This window comes from Coregonus clupeaformis, chromosome 28, assembly GCF_020615455.1.
Source record: "Coregonus clupeaformis isolate EN_2021a chromosome 28, ASM2061545v1, whole genome shotgun sequence".
NCBI lineage: Eukaryota > Metazoa > Chordata > Actinopteri > Salmoniformes > Salmonidae > Coregonus > Coregonus clupeaformis.
Genome location: NC_059219.1, coordinates 4,617,272 through 4,632,158, shown reverse-complemented (window position 1 = coordinate 4,632,158; position 14,887 = coordinate 4,617,272). Strand labels below are relative to the sequence as shown.

The following is a 14,887-nucleotide window of genomic DNA, read 5'->3' as shown; positions in this document are numbered from 1 at the left end:
TCCACTATGGCCAGGCAGAAGTAGGCCAGCCAGCAGAGGAAAAAGGCCCCGATGATGGCTAGGATCTTCCGCCCTGCTGCTCCACGCTATGGTTCAGCTGAGACAACACATACAGGTACAGTCAATGCATGCTGTACATACCTCTCCCCCCACATGGTGCTGAGTACGTTACTGTAGCAGTAGACTATAACCACAGAGGGAAGTAGGAAGCAGAAGACCATGCAGGGTACCATTTTACATTTACATTTTAGTCATTTAGCAGACACTCTTATCCAGAGCGACTTACAGTTAGTGAGTGCATACATTTTCATACTGGCCCCCCGTGGGAAACGAACCCACAACCCTGGCATTGCAAGCGCCATGCTCTACCAACTGAGCTACATGGGGCCCTACCAGGAAGCTGTAGTTGCCCCAGGTGTCCAAGAAATGTCAAGTAATAATACTGTAGCACTTTAAAACTATGTTTGGCGTCCACTAGCTTTAGTGTATCTCTGTTCCAGTGGAGATTGGAGCTCCAGCCCAGTAGAGGGGCCAAGGGCAGGCAGGCCAGCCATGGGCACACGACTGCTCATGCACCAGAAGGGTGAGTGTCCACAGAGATACCAGACCTTATGGTGTTTAAAGGAGGTAATCAAATGTTATCAAAACATGTCAAACCAGAAAACGGTTGTACATCCCTTTAACATATGTCTCAACCAATCTCTTTTTTAGCTCCATTTAACTGAGGGACACTCGTTACTAACAGGTGACTGGTTGTGGTCAACAAACCTGAAAACAATTAAAACCTAAAACAATGATCTAATCGGACAGCCAATACAAATAGCATCAAAAACGACTCACCAATGTAACTGACTGCAAAGACTTGGAAGAGACAGAACCCGTAGTTGGTCACCGTAGCAACAGTGGAGCCTTAGGAGGTCGGAGACGGCCAGGCGGAGGATGATGATGTTCATGGGGATGAACAGGACGTGTGGGTTCCTCATCAACATGACTGTGACCAGGAGGTTGTTGGAGACATGAGGAAGCCCTCCCGAGGGAAGACTGTGAACACTGCCAAGATGATGGGCACTGTACCCTCTGCCAAAGCTGTGCCACCCTCTGCCAATGGTATGCCATGGCCCAAACCCCAGTCCAAGCGTAGATCAGCCAGGGCTGTGCTGTTGCTGTCTATCTCAACCACAACCACAACCGTAACCTCTGAGCTCCCACCTCAAGATATTCTGAGGATCTCCCTCTCCCCTCTCACCTGAGTGGCCCCTCTATGCAGATAAAATTATCCCGTCATATTCCGGCATGATTATCGTGATTCCGTACTTTGTGGAGAGGCTGGAAGAGGGATGAAGGTGACAGACATGGTAATCCCTGCTCTTTGGGCCATTTGCCAAATGAAGCTGATATGATCAATGGGATTAAACACCATTGGTGTTGATTAGATTATATGAGTAGTCAACACTGTAACACTGTATGTTAGTTAATTCATGTTTTTGGTATTTGTAGTATGTTTCCATCTGTATGTTGATGCTTCAGCGTAAACAAGGGATGAACCACATCCTCAACCCTTTCACAATGCATTGCACTGCTTTGGTAACACTTATATGACTGTGTGCGTGCATGTACGTGTGTGTGTGTTAGGTCAGTAATGCCACTCAGCATAAAGCATGTCATCCTGACCTCTTCTTGGAAAACGCTGGGTCTGAAAGTCATGACGGGACAGAATGTTGTCAGGAAGAGTGCAGATGGGACAGGAGAGGGTGAATCTTATTTACAGTCCAGGATATCCTGCCATTCTCCTTCCATCCAACACCACTGTTTGAAGACAAGACCAGACCTAACCCCCCCTTCCAACTGCTGACAGATGCTAGAGTATAGACGGATGAAGGGATTGTGTGTGTGTGTGCCGGGGGGGATTGTGTGTGTGTGTGTGCCTGTGTGTGTGTCAGTGTGTGCGTCTGTGTGTGCGTCTGTATGTCTGTGCGTATGCGCGTGTGAGCGCGAGCGCGTGTGTTATGTGTGTGTGTGTTTGCATGGACAGTATGACCATGCATATTTGTATATGTGCACGCGTGTGGAGTGTATGAATGCAGGTGACCCTCTCTGGTACTATTGGCACAGGAAAGAGTGGAGTTGAGGGGAGGGGAGGGGGAGAGAGGAGTGGGGTTGTTGAAAAGTCAGATGGGCTAAGTGAGTGGTCACAGTCCACTGACGAGCCTCAGAGAGGGAGGGAGAGAGAGAGCAAAAAAGAGTGACTCCAAGTGACAGGGAGTGGGTCAGAGAGGTAGAGAGAGGGATAAACAGGGGCACAGCAAGTGATACTAAGAGAGAGAGAGAGAGAGAGAGAGAGAAGGAGAGAGATCCAGAGGTATGGAGCCTGTGACCGGACCACTGCTGCTCATGTTGCTACTTCTGAGGTTAGACCACTACACTACCTCCACTGCTGCTGCCGCCAAGGTGAGTCCCACATTTACCGCACACACGTGAGTACATTCGCCATTCGGACACACCGTCACACTCTCATTGGTAGCTAGAACTATGGAAGCACTGCCACGAGTGGTCAGGGAGCTGTGGGCATTGGACACACAATACAAATCCAATCAGATTGTATTGGTCACATACACATATTTAGCCAATGTTATTGTGGGTGTAGCGAAATGCTTGTGTTCCTAGCTCCAACAGTGCAGTAGTATCTAACAATTCAGCAGTAGTATCTAACACTTCAGCTTGACTTGTTTGGACTTGTTTTGTTGCTGACTGTTTTGGAAATGTTAAAGTGTTGTTGTGTGGTTTGGGGATTTTGGATGGTATATTGTATTATGACTTTGTGCTGTGTTTCAGGGGTTGGCTCTATGTGGTTTTGAAACATAACTAGCATTAATGTGCGTGTCATGTCTGAGCTTTGTGGTTTCTCTGAGTAGCGCCCGGGTACTGTTGCATGCTGGGTAGATCAGATCAGATGATGCCGGTCCCAGCAGAAGTCGTTAAACAATATCTTCCTGTTTACCCAACGTCTGTGCAACTCTGGTCAAAGTAAACAAATACTCTAAAATAAGCTTTGATGATGCCAACACACTGTGTGTACCCAGGAGTACACTACTGCCAAAGACCAAGCTATTCATCATGCACAAACAGTTTTCTCTGTAGGGGGCTTGGGTGTTGGGTTATATCGTGGTGGTTTATTCCATAGTTATGTTATTCTAGTATGATGAAAGGCAGGCAGGAAATAATAGTCTGACCTCTCTCAACTGTTTTAAGAACTGTGGAAAATTCCATTGATATGAGTGGATAAGAGGATCGGTGAGGGCTCTGTAGGGCATTAGCTTCAACATTCAGTTGTGAACATGGGGATGCGGCCCTGGTACATTCATCAGGTAAATCAGGAACCGTTATGTGAGTTTATGACTTCTAACACACAGTGGGAAGTTAACCGAGATGAGAAAAGTGTTTCAGTACACTGTTGTGTGTGGTTATTTGTGTGTTCCTCAGTCCACAACGACACACAGCACGAGGTCTGTGTGGGTGTGTCTTACAATAACCGCTCTTCTCCCTCCACCACAGCAGAACCGGTGTGACAGGACAACCCTGGTGATGACCAAGACAGAGTGCCACTCCTGTAGCATCAGTTTCAACGTGGGCTGTCCAGCAGGCTACAACAAGAAGATCCCCGGGAAGGGCAACCCGGACTGCAAGTGAGTGGGCAAGAGGGTAAGGGAGGGGGAGATGAAGGGGAGGAAAGGAGGGTGGAAGAGGGATAGGGGAGAGGTGAAGTGGAATATGGGGGGAGAAGGGGATAGAAGAGGGAAGGGAGTGAGGGAGAAATGGAATAGACAAAGGAGATATCTAAGTAATATCTCATGTCTCTGCTTAACATAAGACAAAACCAGATGTTGTACAGAGCATTGTGACTACTGTAGTACTATATCCTACACCAGGTATCTCCCAGTAATATGTAATCTCTCTCTCTGTAGGTACCGTGTGAGTCCCATGGCCAGTCTGGTGCTGTCTATCAAGGGCTGTTCTCATGAGTGTTACAAGCAGGTAGATGAGCCCCGGTGCTGTCCAGGGTACTGGGGACCAGACTGCATCGGTGAGTAAAACAACACAATGCATCCACTGCTGCTCATCAATGAGTCACCAAGCCGCATTGATGAGGAAAGCAACACAAGATGAAAAGGCAAACCATTTTGGGGGTGGTAACATCATTTCTGAAATCCCTATTTAACCCAAGATGCTCCCTTTTCAAAGGCTTGCTTTGAAACATTGAGTTGAAACTCTTCAGAGGGTTCTCGTATTGCTCATGTTTTGGTGGTTCTGTGGGGACTCTGCGGGAATGTTTTGATAGGAAGAGTGTACTTGGCTGCTACAGCCACTGAATCCCAGTGCTGAGTGCTGTGTGACAAAAAAAACAGAAGGAAAGCGCTCGCATCCCTCCTAAGAGAGGAAGAGTGGAAAGAAAGTGTCCTGTTTCTGAAATAAATAGCTACAGGGGAACAAATGCACAGAACACAAAGCCGTCCAAAGTAGGAAAGTGTGTCAGAGGTGTCCTGTGCGCACAGGCAGGCCAGGACGACCCACATTGTGAGCCAAGTGTCTGTAGTGGGTGCAGGATGCAGGTTAGGCCTTTCGGAGCAGGGGACTCGCACACTTCCTTCCTCCCAATGATGGCTCATCGTCAGTGAGCCCCTGTCTTCCAGGAATGTGCTGACACCCGGAGAGCACTGAGTCCAGGCTTCCTCTATCTATCTCTTTCGTTCCTGTCATAGACCCCTCTTATCCCCCCTCCCTCTCTCTCTCTCTCTCTCTCTCTCTCTCTCTCTCTCTCTCTCTCTCTCTCTCTCTCTCTCTCTCTCTCTCTCTCTCTCTCTCTCTCCCTGTATGTCGACTGAATTACTCTCACCACTTGTTGTGCAACAATGTTACCTTTTAGGTACAAAATACCCACATTAGAAGGTTATCATTCATTAAAGTAAACATTGGGGAAACATTGAATGATATTATTACAATTGAGTGACAACTGCTCAGAAATGGTGAGTCAGTGAGAATCTGTTGACGAGAACAACTGCTCTCCTAGAGTCTGCTGATTGTAAGGAGACCCTTGGCAACCCCCTGTGCATGCTTGTGTGTACATTGTGTGTGTGTGTGTATCTTGAGGGAAGGAAGGCGATGAGTGATGTTGGGTCATTCTGATAAGAGAGGCACACAGGAGAGAGTGAGAAGGAAAGAGAAGGAGAGAGAATGAGGAGAGGAGGAGAGGAAGTGGAGATGGGATGAAGAGGTGATGGGGTCTTTATTTGAAGTGTAACACGTCTGCTTACTCAGATCCCTGGAGACACAGCTGTCATAGCATTACATCCAGGCTATTGTCAAGTCACGTGCTCTCCTGGAGCACATTGGAACAATACATTACTGAAGCCCATTCAGTTTCCAATCACTGTTTCATTTAGATTGGTTGTCCATCTTTCTGTTGATATGAGACTAATGCGAATGGTACTGTCTTCCTGTCACAGAGTGCCCAGAGGACGCAGTGAGACCCTGTAGTAATAATGGAGTGTGTTCTGAAGGCATGGGTGGCAACGGGACCTGCAGCTGTAAGGTACTGGATGATGATGCAGAGACACACACATATATGCAAGTAAACACACATGTGCACACACACGCACGCACACGCACGCACACACACACACACACACACACACACACACACACACACACACACACACACACACACACACACACACACGTGCACACACACACATACATACACACACGCACACACACACGCACACACACACACACACACACACACACACACACACACACACACACACACACACACACACACGCTTTCTTGAGCAGGGGGACCTTGCTGGCGCTGCAGGATTTCAGTCCTTCACAGCGTAGTGTGTTACCAATTGTTTTCTTGGTGACTATGGTCCCAGCTGCCTTGAGATCATTGACAAGATCCTCCCATGTAGTTCTGGGCTGAATCCTCACCGTTCTCATGATCATTGCAACTCCACGAGGTGAGATCTTGCATGGAGCTCCAGGCCGAGGGAGATTGACAGTTCTTTTGTGTTTCTTCCATTTGCGAATAATCGCACCAACTGTTGTCACCTTCTCACCATGCTGCTTGGCGATGGTCTTGTAGCCCATTCCAGCCTTGTGTAGGTCTACAATCTTGTCCCTGACATCCATGGAGAGCTCTTTGGTCTTGGCCAAGCTGGAGAGTTTGGAATCTGATTGATTGATTGCTTCTGTGGACAGGTGTCTTTTATACAGGTAACAAACTGAGATTAGGAGCACTCCCTTTAAGAGTGTGCTCCTAATCTCAGCTCGTTACCTGTATAAAAGACACCTGGGAGCCAGAAATCTTTCTGATTGAGAGGGGGTCAAATGCTTATTTCCCTCATTAAAATGCAAATCAATTTATAACATTTTTGACATGCGTTTTTCTGGATTTTTTTGTTGTTATTCTGTCTCTCACTGTTCAAATAAACTTTCAGTGGCAAACGTACAAAATCAGCAGGGGATCAAATACATTTTTCCCTCACTGTAAATACATACATACATGCACACACACACAAACACAGAATGGTCCATCACTGTGTTTGTCTTCCTCAGCCTGGCTTCGTGGGAACTGCGTGTGAAGACTGTGCAGATAATCTTTACGGCTCAACCTGTAGTTCTGGTAACCAACTCGGTCCCTTTCTTTAAGATTAAGATTCTTTATCTACCCCATTTTGTGACTGCCCCATGCACCTAGAGATACCGTCCATTTTGGTGCCATTTGCAATATCAACCTATTTCTCTCTCTGTTCATCCCATCATTCTCCACTCCCCGGTCCATCAGCCTGCACTTGTGTACATGGCCTGTGTAATGCTGGTATCCACGGTGATGGGATATGCACCTGCTTCTCTGGGTATAAAGGGCCAAAATGTGATCTGGGTAAGAGAACCAGTGGTCTTGCATGCTTATGACAGGTCTTACAATGTGTTAGAACTGTATCATAATGCATTATACCTGTCGTGTGCTGCAGCATTAACTCCCTGATCTATAGCCTACCTGTGTGTATTCATCCAATGATAACTTGCTCACACCCTAATAACAGCACGTGTATCTGTCATCTCTGTCATCTCTCAGAGCTGCCGGAGTGCTCTTCTCTGCTTTGTCCACAGAACACTCGCTGTATGCAGGGCGCACTTGATGGGTCACTACGCTGTCAATGTCTACCTGGCTACCAAACCTCTGGAGATCAATGCATATGTGAGTGACAGCATTGCTGTGTTCCTATTCTCTGCAATGGGGCCTTATTGCCTTCCAGCTACTAACGGCCTGGTACTAAGTGAGTTATGTAATAGTTTATAAGATGATGTGTCTCCTCTCACAGCCATAAACCCGTGCCTGCAGCAGGTGTGCCACAGCCATGCCACCTGTGCCCACGTGGGGCCCAACAAGCACTCGTGTACCTGTGCCCAGGGCTACAGCGGGGACGGGCACGTGTGTGTTCCCATAGACCCCTGTCAAACACACCTGGGGGGCTGCTCTGATGACACTGCTCGCTGCGTGTACGATGGGCCAGGGAAGGTGTGTGTGTGTGTGTGTGTGTGTGTGTGCGTGCATGTGTGCTTTTCCCCCAACCTTTTTCTAACCCACACATTAAATTAATTGATAATGCAAGTCAAATATAACATTTTATTGCTTCAATTGGTGATAATGTGCCAGTAGTTTGTGTTGGGTGAACCTCCCCCTGAGTGGTGTTTTTGGTTTCGCTTGTAGTCTCATTGTGAGTGTCAAGACGGGTTTGACCACCTGGCAGGAGGGGTGAGCTGCAGCCTGAAGGACATGTGCAGACCAGACTCCTGCAGCAAAAATGCCAACTGTTCTACAGTGGAGCCGAACGTAGTAGAGTCAGTGTGTTTCTGTTCTCTTAGACTTAGTGTGTTTAAGGATATTTGTGCAGTAAAACCATAATTCTTCAAAGATCGTCTTACCTTCATTCATCTCTCTTACACCAGGTGCACATGTCACCAGGGTTACCTGGGCAATGGCAAGATTTGCTATGGCAACATCATGCAGCGTCTGAACGATCTGAACTCAGAGCCCGGGGGCCAATGGACCGGTCAGCTCAGCAATGCCATCACACTATTTGGTGCGTCTCATTGGTTAATCATCGGCCAATCAGTGACTCATCAAAGTTGCAGAAAAACACCTATTTTGTTATGGGCCTTGGTTTACATGCTCTCTCTCTCTCTCTCTCTCTCTCTCTCTCTCTCTCTCTCTCTCTCTCTCTCTCTCTCTCTCTCTCTCTCTCTCTCTCTCTCTCTCTCTCTCTGTCTCTCTGTCTCTCTCTGTCTCTCTCTCTCTCTCTCTCTCTCTCTCTTGCACTCTCTCTTTTCCTCCTCCTCCTCCTCCTCCTCCAGGTGCCATTTCTTGGCCCCTGAGCAACTTTGGCCCCTTCACTGTCTTTGTCCCAATCAACAAGGGCTTCAAAGGAACTCCAGTAAGATACACTGTAGACACCCATAGCCACTGTAGCTATATTGGTACACAGTAGACACCCATAGCCACTGTAGCTATTTTGGTACACAGTAGACACCCATAGCCACTGTAGCTATATTGGTACACTGTAGACACCCATAGCCACTGTAGCTATATTGGTACACAGTAGACACCCATAGCCACTGTAGCTATATTGGTACACAGTAGACACCCATAGCCACTGTAGCTATATTGGTACACAGTAGACACCCATAGCCACTGTAGCTATATTGGTACACAGTAGACACCCATAGCCACTGTAGCTATTTTGGTACACAGTAGACACCCATAGCCACTGTAGCTATATTGGTACACATTAGACACCCATAGCCACTGTAGCTATATTGGTACACAGTAGACACCCATAGCCACAGTAGCTATATTGGTACACAGTAGACACCCATAGCCACTGTAGCTATTTTGGTACACAGTAGACACCCATAGCCACTGTAGCTATATTGGTACACTGTAGACACCCATAGCCACTGTAGCTATATTGGTACACAGTAGACACCCATAGCCACTGTAGCTATAGTGGTACACAGTAGACACCCATAGCCACTGTAGATATATTGGTACACTGTAGACACCCATAGCCACTGTAGCTATATTGGTACACAGTAGACACCCAGACTACTTTTCCCCCTATAGCTGAAGTGTTTAGCATGTTTGTTGTAATAGTGAGTATGTGTTGTCCTGTCTCAGCTGAATACTCTGATGGCTGACCCAATGAAGGCTAAGTACCTGTGTAAGCTGCACATGGTTGCCGGGGAGATGCCCTATGACACGTTGAACAGAGGGGGCATCTACTACACTCTGACGGGCAAGGCAGGGGAGACGGTGACAACAGAAGACGTGAGATACACACACACACTCGCACACACAGGGGCAAGCCTCATTAACAAGGCCATCCTGATTTAGACTGACAAAAGTCAACACCGTCCCAAGAGTACCTAAGTGGGCTTCTCATAGTAGTAGTGTTGACACAGCACAAGACGGTCCAATGAGAAACACTGCTCTAATGACAGGTCATGCTGGTCATGCCAGCAAAATAAATTGATGATCCACCCCCACAGGACAAGCAGCTCAAGATCCGTATCCATGGCAGCAGGAAGAAAGGCGGGTTCCTGCAGTCTGATGTCATCGCTTCCAATGGGATCATCCATATTCTCAACAAGCTGATGGACAGTGTCTCACCCACGGTGGAGAGTGAGAGAGAGGTGCACAGAGACCAGACACAAAGGTTGCATCCCAAACGGCACCATATTACCTTTTTAGTGCATTACCTTTTGACCAGGGCCCATAGGGCTCTGGTCAGAAGTAGTGCGCTACATAGGGAATAGGGTGCCATTTGGGACGCAACCAGACACATTGTTTACAATACTTAGAATAGCATTTATAGGGCCTGCATTTGTGTTGACACTACACATGGTTATCTCATTGCAACAAGCCTGGTTGTTAAGTTAGCCTAAGTTCCATTTTGACATGACTTGTCATGTTATCCTTTCCAGGAGAATCTGATGAAGATTCTATCAGACTACGGGAAGTTTTCCAAGTTCAAGGATTTGTTGATGGTACTGTATTCTGTATTCATTTCATGTTATTTAAATATTATTTTACATATTCTAGGTATTATTCAGAATATATTATATCAGATATGAAGTAACATCAACCTGTTGTTTTGATATCTTATTACTGTATTGTTTTTATTCATTTGTATGTATGTAAGGCACTTTTAACAAAAAAAATTGGTACGAAAAATGCTATATAAATAAAGTTTGATTTGGTTTGATTCATCTGTACAGAAAGCCAATGTTGACTCTGTATTGGAGGAGGCTGGGCCCTCCACCATCTTTGCCCCCACCAACACAGCCTTCGATGCCATGAAGGAGGGACAGCTGGACTATCTTACCTCTAGTGAGGTAGGGAATGGGTGACTGCACATACACATAGACAGGCACACGCACGCACAATTGCAAACTCTTATGGCTCTGATGACACACACACACATCGTTTTGCAAAGCATGTGACGTCCCAGACCGTGACTGTGATGTGTGTGTGTTTGGCTTATTTTTGTCTGATTTCAGGGAAGCACTAAACTACTGGAGCTACTAAGAAATCATGTGGTCCCCTCAACTAAGGTGAGTGTGTGTGCTAGGCCCACATGTCAATCACCAAACCAGATAATGTCGAGTCCCTTAGACTTCAGGGCCCGTATTCATACATTTTCTCAGAGTTTGAGTGCTGATCTAGGATCTGTTATGTCCTGTTATGTTACGTCTATATTATAATTAATTAGATTACATGGATAGGGGAGACCTGATCCTAGATTAGCACTCTTACTCTGAGACGCTTTATGAATACGAACCCTGAACCCCTGACTGTATTCTGTCAATGTGTTTGCATACGGTTGTTGTTTTCCATTGGTTTGAAGTTGGAGGTCTATAACGCTGTGTCCAGCCCCCGGATTAGGACCATGGCCAATCAGATCCTCTCGTTCAACGTGACTGAAAACGTAAGTTCATGTGACACATCAACAAAAGAGAGGAGGTATGTATAGTGTGTGTGTGTGTGTGTGTGTGTGTGTGTGTGTGTGTGTGTGTAGGTGTGTGTGTCTGACTCTGACGAAACCCCACAGGGTCAAATCCTGGTTAACGGCATGGCTGTACTGGAGGCAGATGTGGAGGCCAAGAACGGACGCCTCTATTCGCTGGACGGAGTTCTGATCCCGCCCTCCATCGAGCCGGTACTGCCTCACAGGTGTGACATCACAGAGAACACATTTTTGAAGGTGAGTTTGAGTGACAGGTTCTGTGATCGTCCCCTGCATTCACATTTAGTGTTTTAGTTTCAGAGGTTTTATTCATTATTAACTTCATAACTTATTATTAGAGTCATCCTTTATTTCGATTTAGTGAGGTAGTTGATTCTGGTTGCTTGTCCTCATTTGAGTGTCTCTCTTCATTGACATGCTCCTACCCAGGGTGACTGTGTCAGCTGCTCAAAGGTGACCAAGTCCAGCTGCCCATCCGGAGTGTCCACAGTAAGAACCCACACACACTGAACCCCAAAGAGTTTGCAAATGTTGTATAGAGACCTAAGCATCCCTTTCAGTTGCCTTCACATGGCTCTTTCATTAACCTTGTACAGTGCCTTCAAAAAGTATTCATACCCCTTGACTTATTTCACATTTTGTTGTGTTACATCCTGATTTCAAAATGTATCTACACACAATACCTCATTATGACAAAGTGAAAACATGTTTGCAAATGTATTGAAAATGAAATACAGAAATATCTAATTTACATATGTATTCACACCCCTAAGTCAATACATGTAAGGATCACCTTTGGCAGTGATTACAGCTGTAAGTGGTTGTGAATAAGTCTCCAAGCGTTTTGCACACCTGGATTGTACAATATTTTAACATTATTATTTTTTAAATTATTCAAACTCTGTCAAAACTGTAACTAGGCCACTGAGGAACATTCAATGTCGTCTTGGTAAGCAACTCCAGTGTATATTGGCCTTGCGTTTTAGGTTATTGTCCTGCTGAATTTGTCTCCCAGTGTATGTTGGAAAGCAGACGGAACTAGATTTTCCTCTAGGATTTTGCCTGTGCTTAGCTCTATTCCGTTTCTTTTTATCCCAAAAAAAAACGTCCCTAGTCTTTGCTGATGACAAGCATACCCACAACATGATGCAGCTACCACCATCCTTGACAATATGAAGAGTGGTACTCAGTGATGTGTTGTGTTGGATTTGCCCCAATCATAACGCTTTGAATTCAGTACATAAAGTTAATTGCAGTTTTACTTTAGTGCCTTATTGCAAACAGGATGCATGTTTTGGAATATTTTTATTCTGTACAGGCTTCCTTCTTTTCACTCTGTCATTTAGGTAAGTATTGTGGAGTAACTACAATGTGGAGTAACTCAGTTTCCTCTTATCACATCCATTAAACTCTGTAACTATTTTAAAGTCACCATTGGCCTCATGGTGAAATACCTGAGTGGTTTCCTTCCTCTCTGGCAACTTATGAAGGATACCTGCATCTTTGTAGTGACTGGGTGTATTGATACACCATCCAAAGTGTAATTAATAACTTCACCATGCTCAAAGGAATATTCAATATCTGCTTTTTTATTTTTACCCATCTACAAATAGGTGCCCTTCTTTGCGAAGCGTTAGAAAACCTCCCTGGTCTTTGTGGTTGAATCTTTGTTTGAAATTCAATGCTTGACTGGGACCTTACAGATCATTTTATGAGGTAGTCATTCAAAAATCATGTAAACACTATTATTGCACACAGAGTGAGTCCTTGCAACTTATTATGTGACTTGTTAAGCACATTTACTCCTGAGCTTAATTAGACTTGCTTTAACAAAGGGGTTGAATACTTACTGACTCAAGAAATGTCAGCTTTTCATTATTAATTAATTTGTAAAAATGTCTAAAAACATAATTCCACGTATTTTTTTATTTTTTATTTATTTAACCTTTATTTAACCAGGTAAGCCAGTTGAGAACAAGTTCTCATTTACAACTGCGACCTGGCCAAGATAAAGCAAAGCAGTGCGATAAAAACAACAACACAGAGATACATATGGGGTAAAACAAAACATAAAGTCAAAAATACAACAGAAAATATATATGCAGTGTGTGCAAATGTAGCAAGTTATGGAGGTAAGGCAATAAATAGTATTAATTAGTATTAACACTGGAATGATAGATGTGCAAGAGATTATGTGGAAATAGAGATACTGGGGTGCAAATTAGCAAAATAAATAACAATATGGGGATGAGGTAGTTGGGTGGGCTAATTTCAGATGGGCTGTGTACAGGTGCAGTGATCGGTAAGGTGATCTGACAACTGATGCTTAAAGTTAGTGAGGGAGATAAGAGTCTCCAGCTTCAGAGATTTTTGCAGTTCGTTCCAGTCATTGGCAGCAGAGAACTGGAAGGAATGGCGGCCAAAGGAGGTGTTGGCTTTGGGGATGACCAGTGAGATATACCTGCTGGAGCGCATACTACGGGTGGGTGTTGCTATGGTGACCAATGAGCTAAGATAAGGAGGGGATTTGCCTAGCAGTGATTTATAGATGGCCTGGAGCCAGTGGGTTTGGCGACGAATATGTAGTGAGGACCAGCCAACAAGAGCGTACAGGTCACAATGGTGGGTAGTATATGGGGCTTTGGTGACAAAACGGATGGCACTGTGATAGACTACATCCAATTTGCTGAGTAGAGTGTTGGAGGCTATTTTGTAAATGACATCGCCAAAGTCAAGGATCGGTAGGATAGTCAGTTTTACAAGGGCATGTTTGGCAGCATGAGTGAAGGAGGCTTTGTTGCGAAATAGGAAGCCAATTCTAGATTTAACTTTGGATTGGAGATGCTTAATGTGAGTCTGGAAGGAGAGTTTACAGTCTAACCAGACACCTAGTTATTTGTAGTTGTCCACACACTCTAGGTCAGACCCGTTGAGAGTAGTGATTCTAGTCGGGTGGGCGGGTGCCAGCAGCGTTCGATTGAAGAGCATGCATTTAGTTTTACTTGTGTTTAAGAGCAGTTGGAGGCTATGGAAGGAGTGTTGTATGGCATTGAAGCTCGTTTGGAGGTTTGTTAACACAGTGTCCAATGAAGGGCCAGATGTATACAAAATGGTGTCGTCTGCATAGAGGTGGATCTGAGAATCACCGGCAGCAAGAGCAACATCATTGATATACACAGAGAAAAGAGTCGGCCCAAGAATTGAACCCTGTGGCACCCCCATAGAGACTGCCATAGGTCCAGACAACAGGCCCTCCGATTTGACACATTGAACTCTATCTGAGAAGTAGTTGGTGAACCAGGCGAGGCAGTCATTTGAGAAACCAAGGCTATTTAGTCTGCCAATAAGAATGCGGTGGTTGACAGAGTCGAAAGCCTTGGTCGATGAAGACGGCTGCATAGTACTGTCTATTATCGATCGCGGTTATAATATCGTTATGGGGTATTGTGTGTAGGCTCAGTGGTGTAAAAAGTACCCAATTGTCATACTTGAGTAGAAGTAAAGATACCATAATAGAAAGTGACTCAAGTAAAAGTGAAAGTCACCCAGTAAAATACTTTTTGAATAAAAGTATTTGGTTTTAAAGATATTTAAGTATCAAAAGTAAATGTAATTGCTAAAATATACTTAAATATCAAAAGTAAAAGTAAAAATATAAATCATTTTAAATTCCTTATATTAAGCAAACCAGACAGTTGATTTTATTTTACAGATAGCCAGGGGCACACTCCAACATTCAGACATAATTTACAAATGAAGCATGTGTGTTTAGTGAGTCCGCCAGATCAGAGGCAGTAGGA

The 14,887-nt window shown here is 45.0% G+C and overlaps 1 protein-coding gene across 2 annotated transcripts in view; it reads left to right on the top strand.

Moving 5' to 3' along the window:
• Window positions 1-2,218: 2,218 nt before the first annotated feature.
• Window positions 2,219-14,887, top strand: part of LOC121542543 (stabilin-2) — a 34,235-nt gene continuing 21,566 nt past the window's right edge. Inside the window, exons 1-19 of one of the 2 annotated variants that reach the window (XM_045208509.1) lie at window positions 2,219-2,448; window positions 3,556-3,683; window positions 3,963-4,081; window positions 5,502-5,587; window positions 6,616-6,682; window positions 6,845-6,940; window positions 7,136-7,258; window positions 7,383-7,579; window positions 7,772-7,902; window positions 8,011-8,144; window positions 8,416-8,495; window positions 9,239-9,388; window positions 9,610-9,753; window positions 10,045-10,107; window positions 10,339-10,455; window positions 10,621-10,674; window positions 10,968-11,048; window positions 11,172-11,324; window positions 11,517-11,576. In XM_045208509.1, the coding sequence (XP_045064444.1) occupies window positions 2,362-2,448; window positions 3,556-3,683; window positions 3,963-4,081; window positions 5,502-5,587; window positions 6,616-6,682; window positions 6,845-6,940; window positions 7,136-7,258; window positions 7,383-7,579; window positions 7,772-7,902; window positions 8,011-8,144; window positions 8,416-8,495; window positions 9,239-9,388; window positions 9,610-9,753; window positions 10,045-10,107; window positions 10,339-10,455; window positions 10,621-10,674; window positions 10,968-11,048; window positions 11,172-11,324; window positions 11,517-11,576 (2,070 nt within the window). In that variant the 5' untranslated portion in view covers window positions 2,219-2,361. Of the gene's footprint in view, window positions 2,449-3,552; window positions 3,684-3,962; window positions 4,082-5,501; window positions 5,588-6,615; window positions 6,683-6,844; window positions 6,941-7,135; window positions 7,259-7,382; window positions 7,580-7,771; window positions 7,903-8,010; window positions 8,145-8,415; window positions 8,496-9,238; window positions 9,389-9,609; window positions 9,754-10,044; window positions 10,108-10,338; window positions 10,456-10,620; window positions 10,675-10,967; window positions 11,049-11,171; window positions 11,325-11,516; window positions 11,577-14,887 lie in introns of both variants that reach the window. The other variant, XM_045208508.1, reaches the window with a different exon arrangement.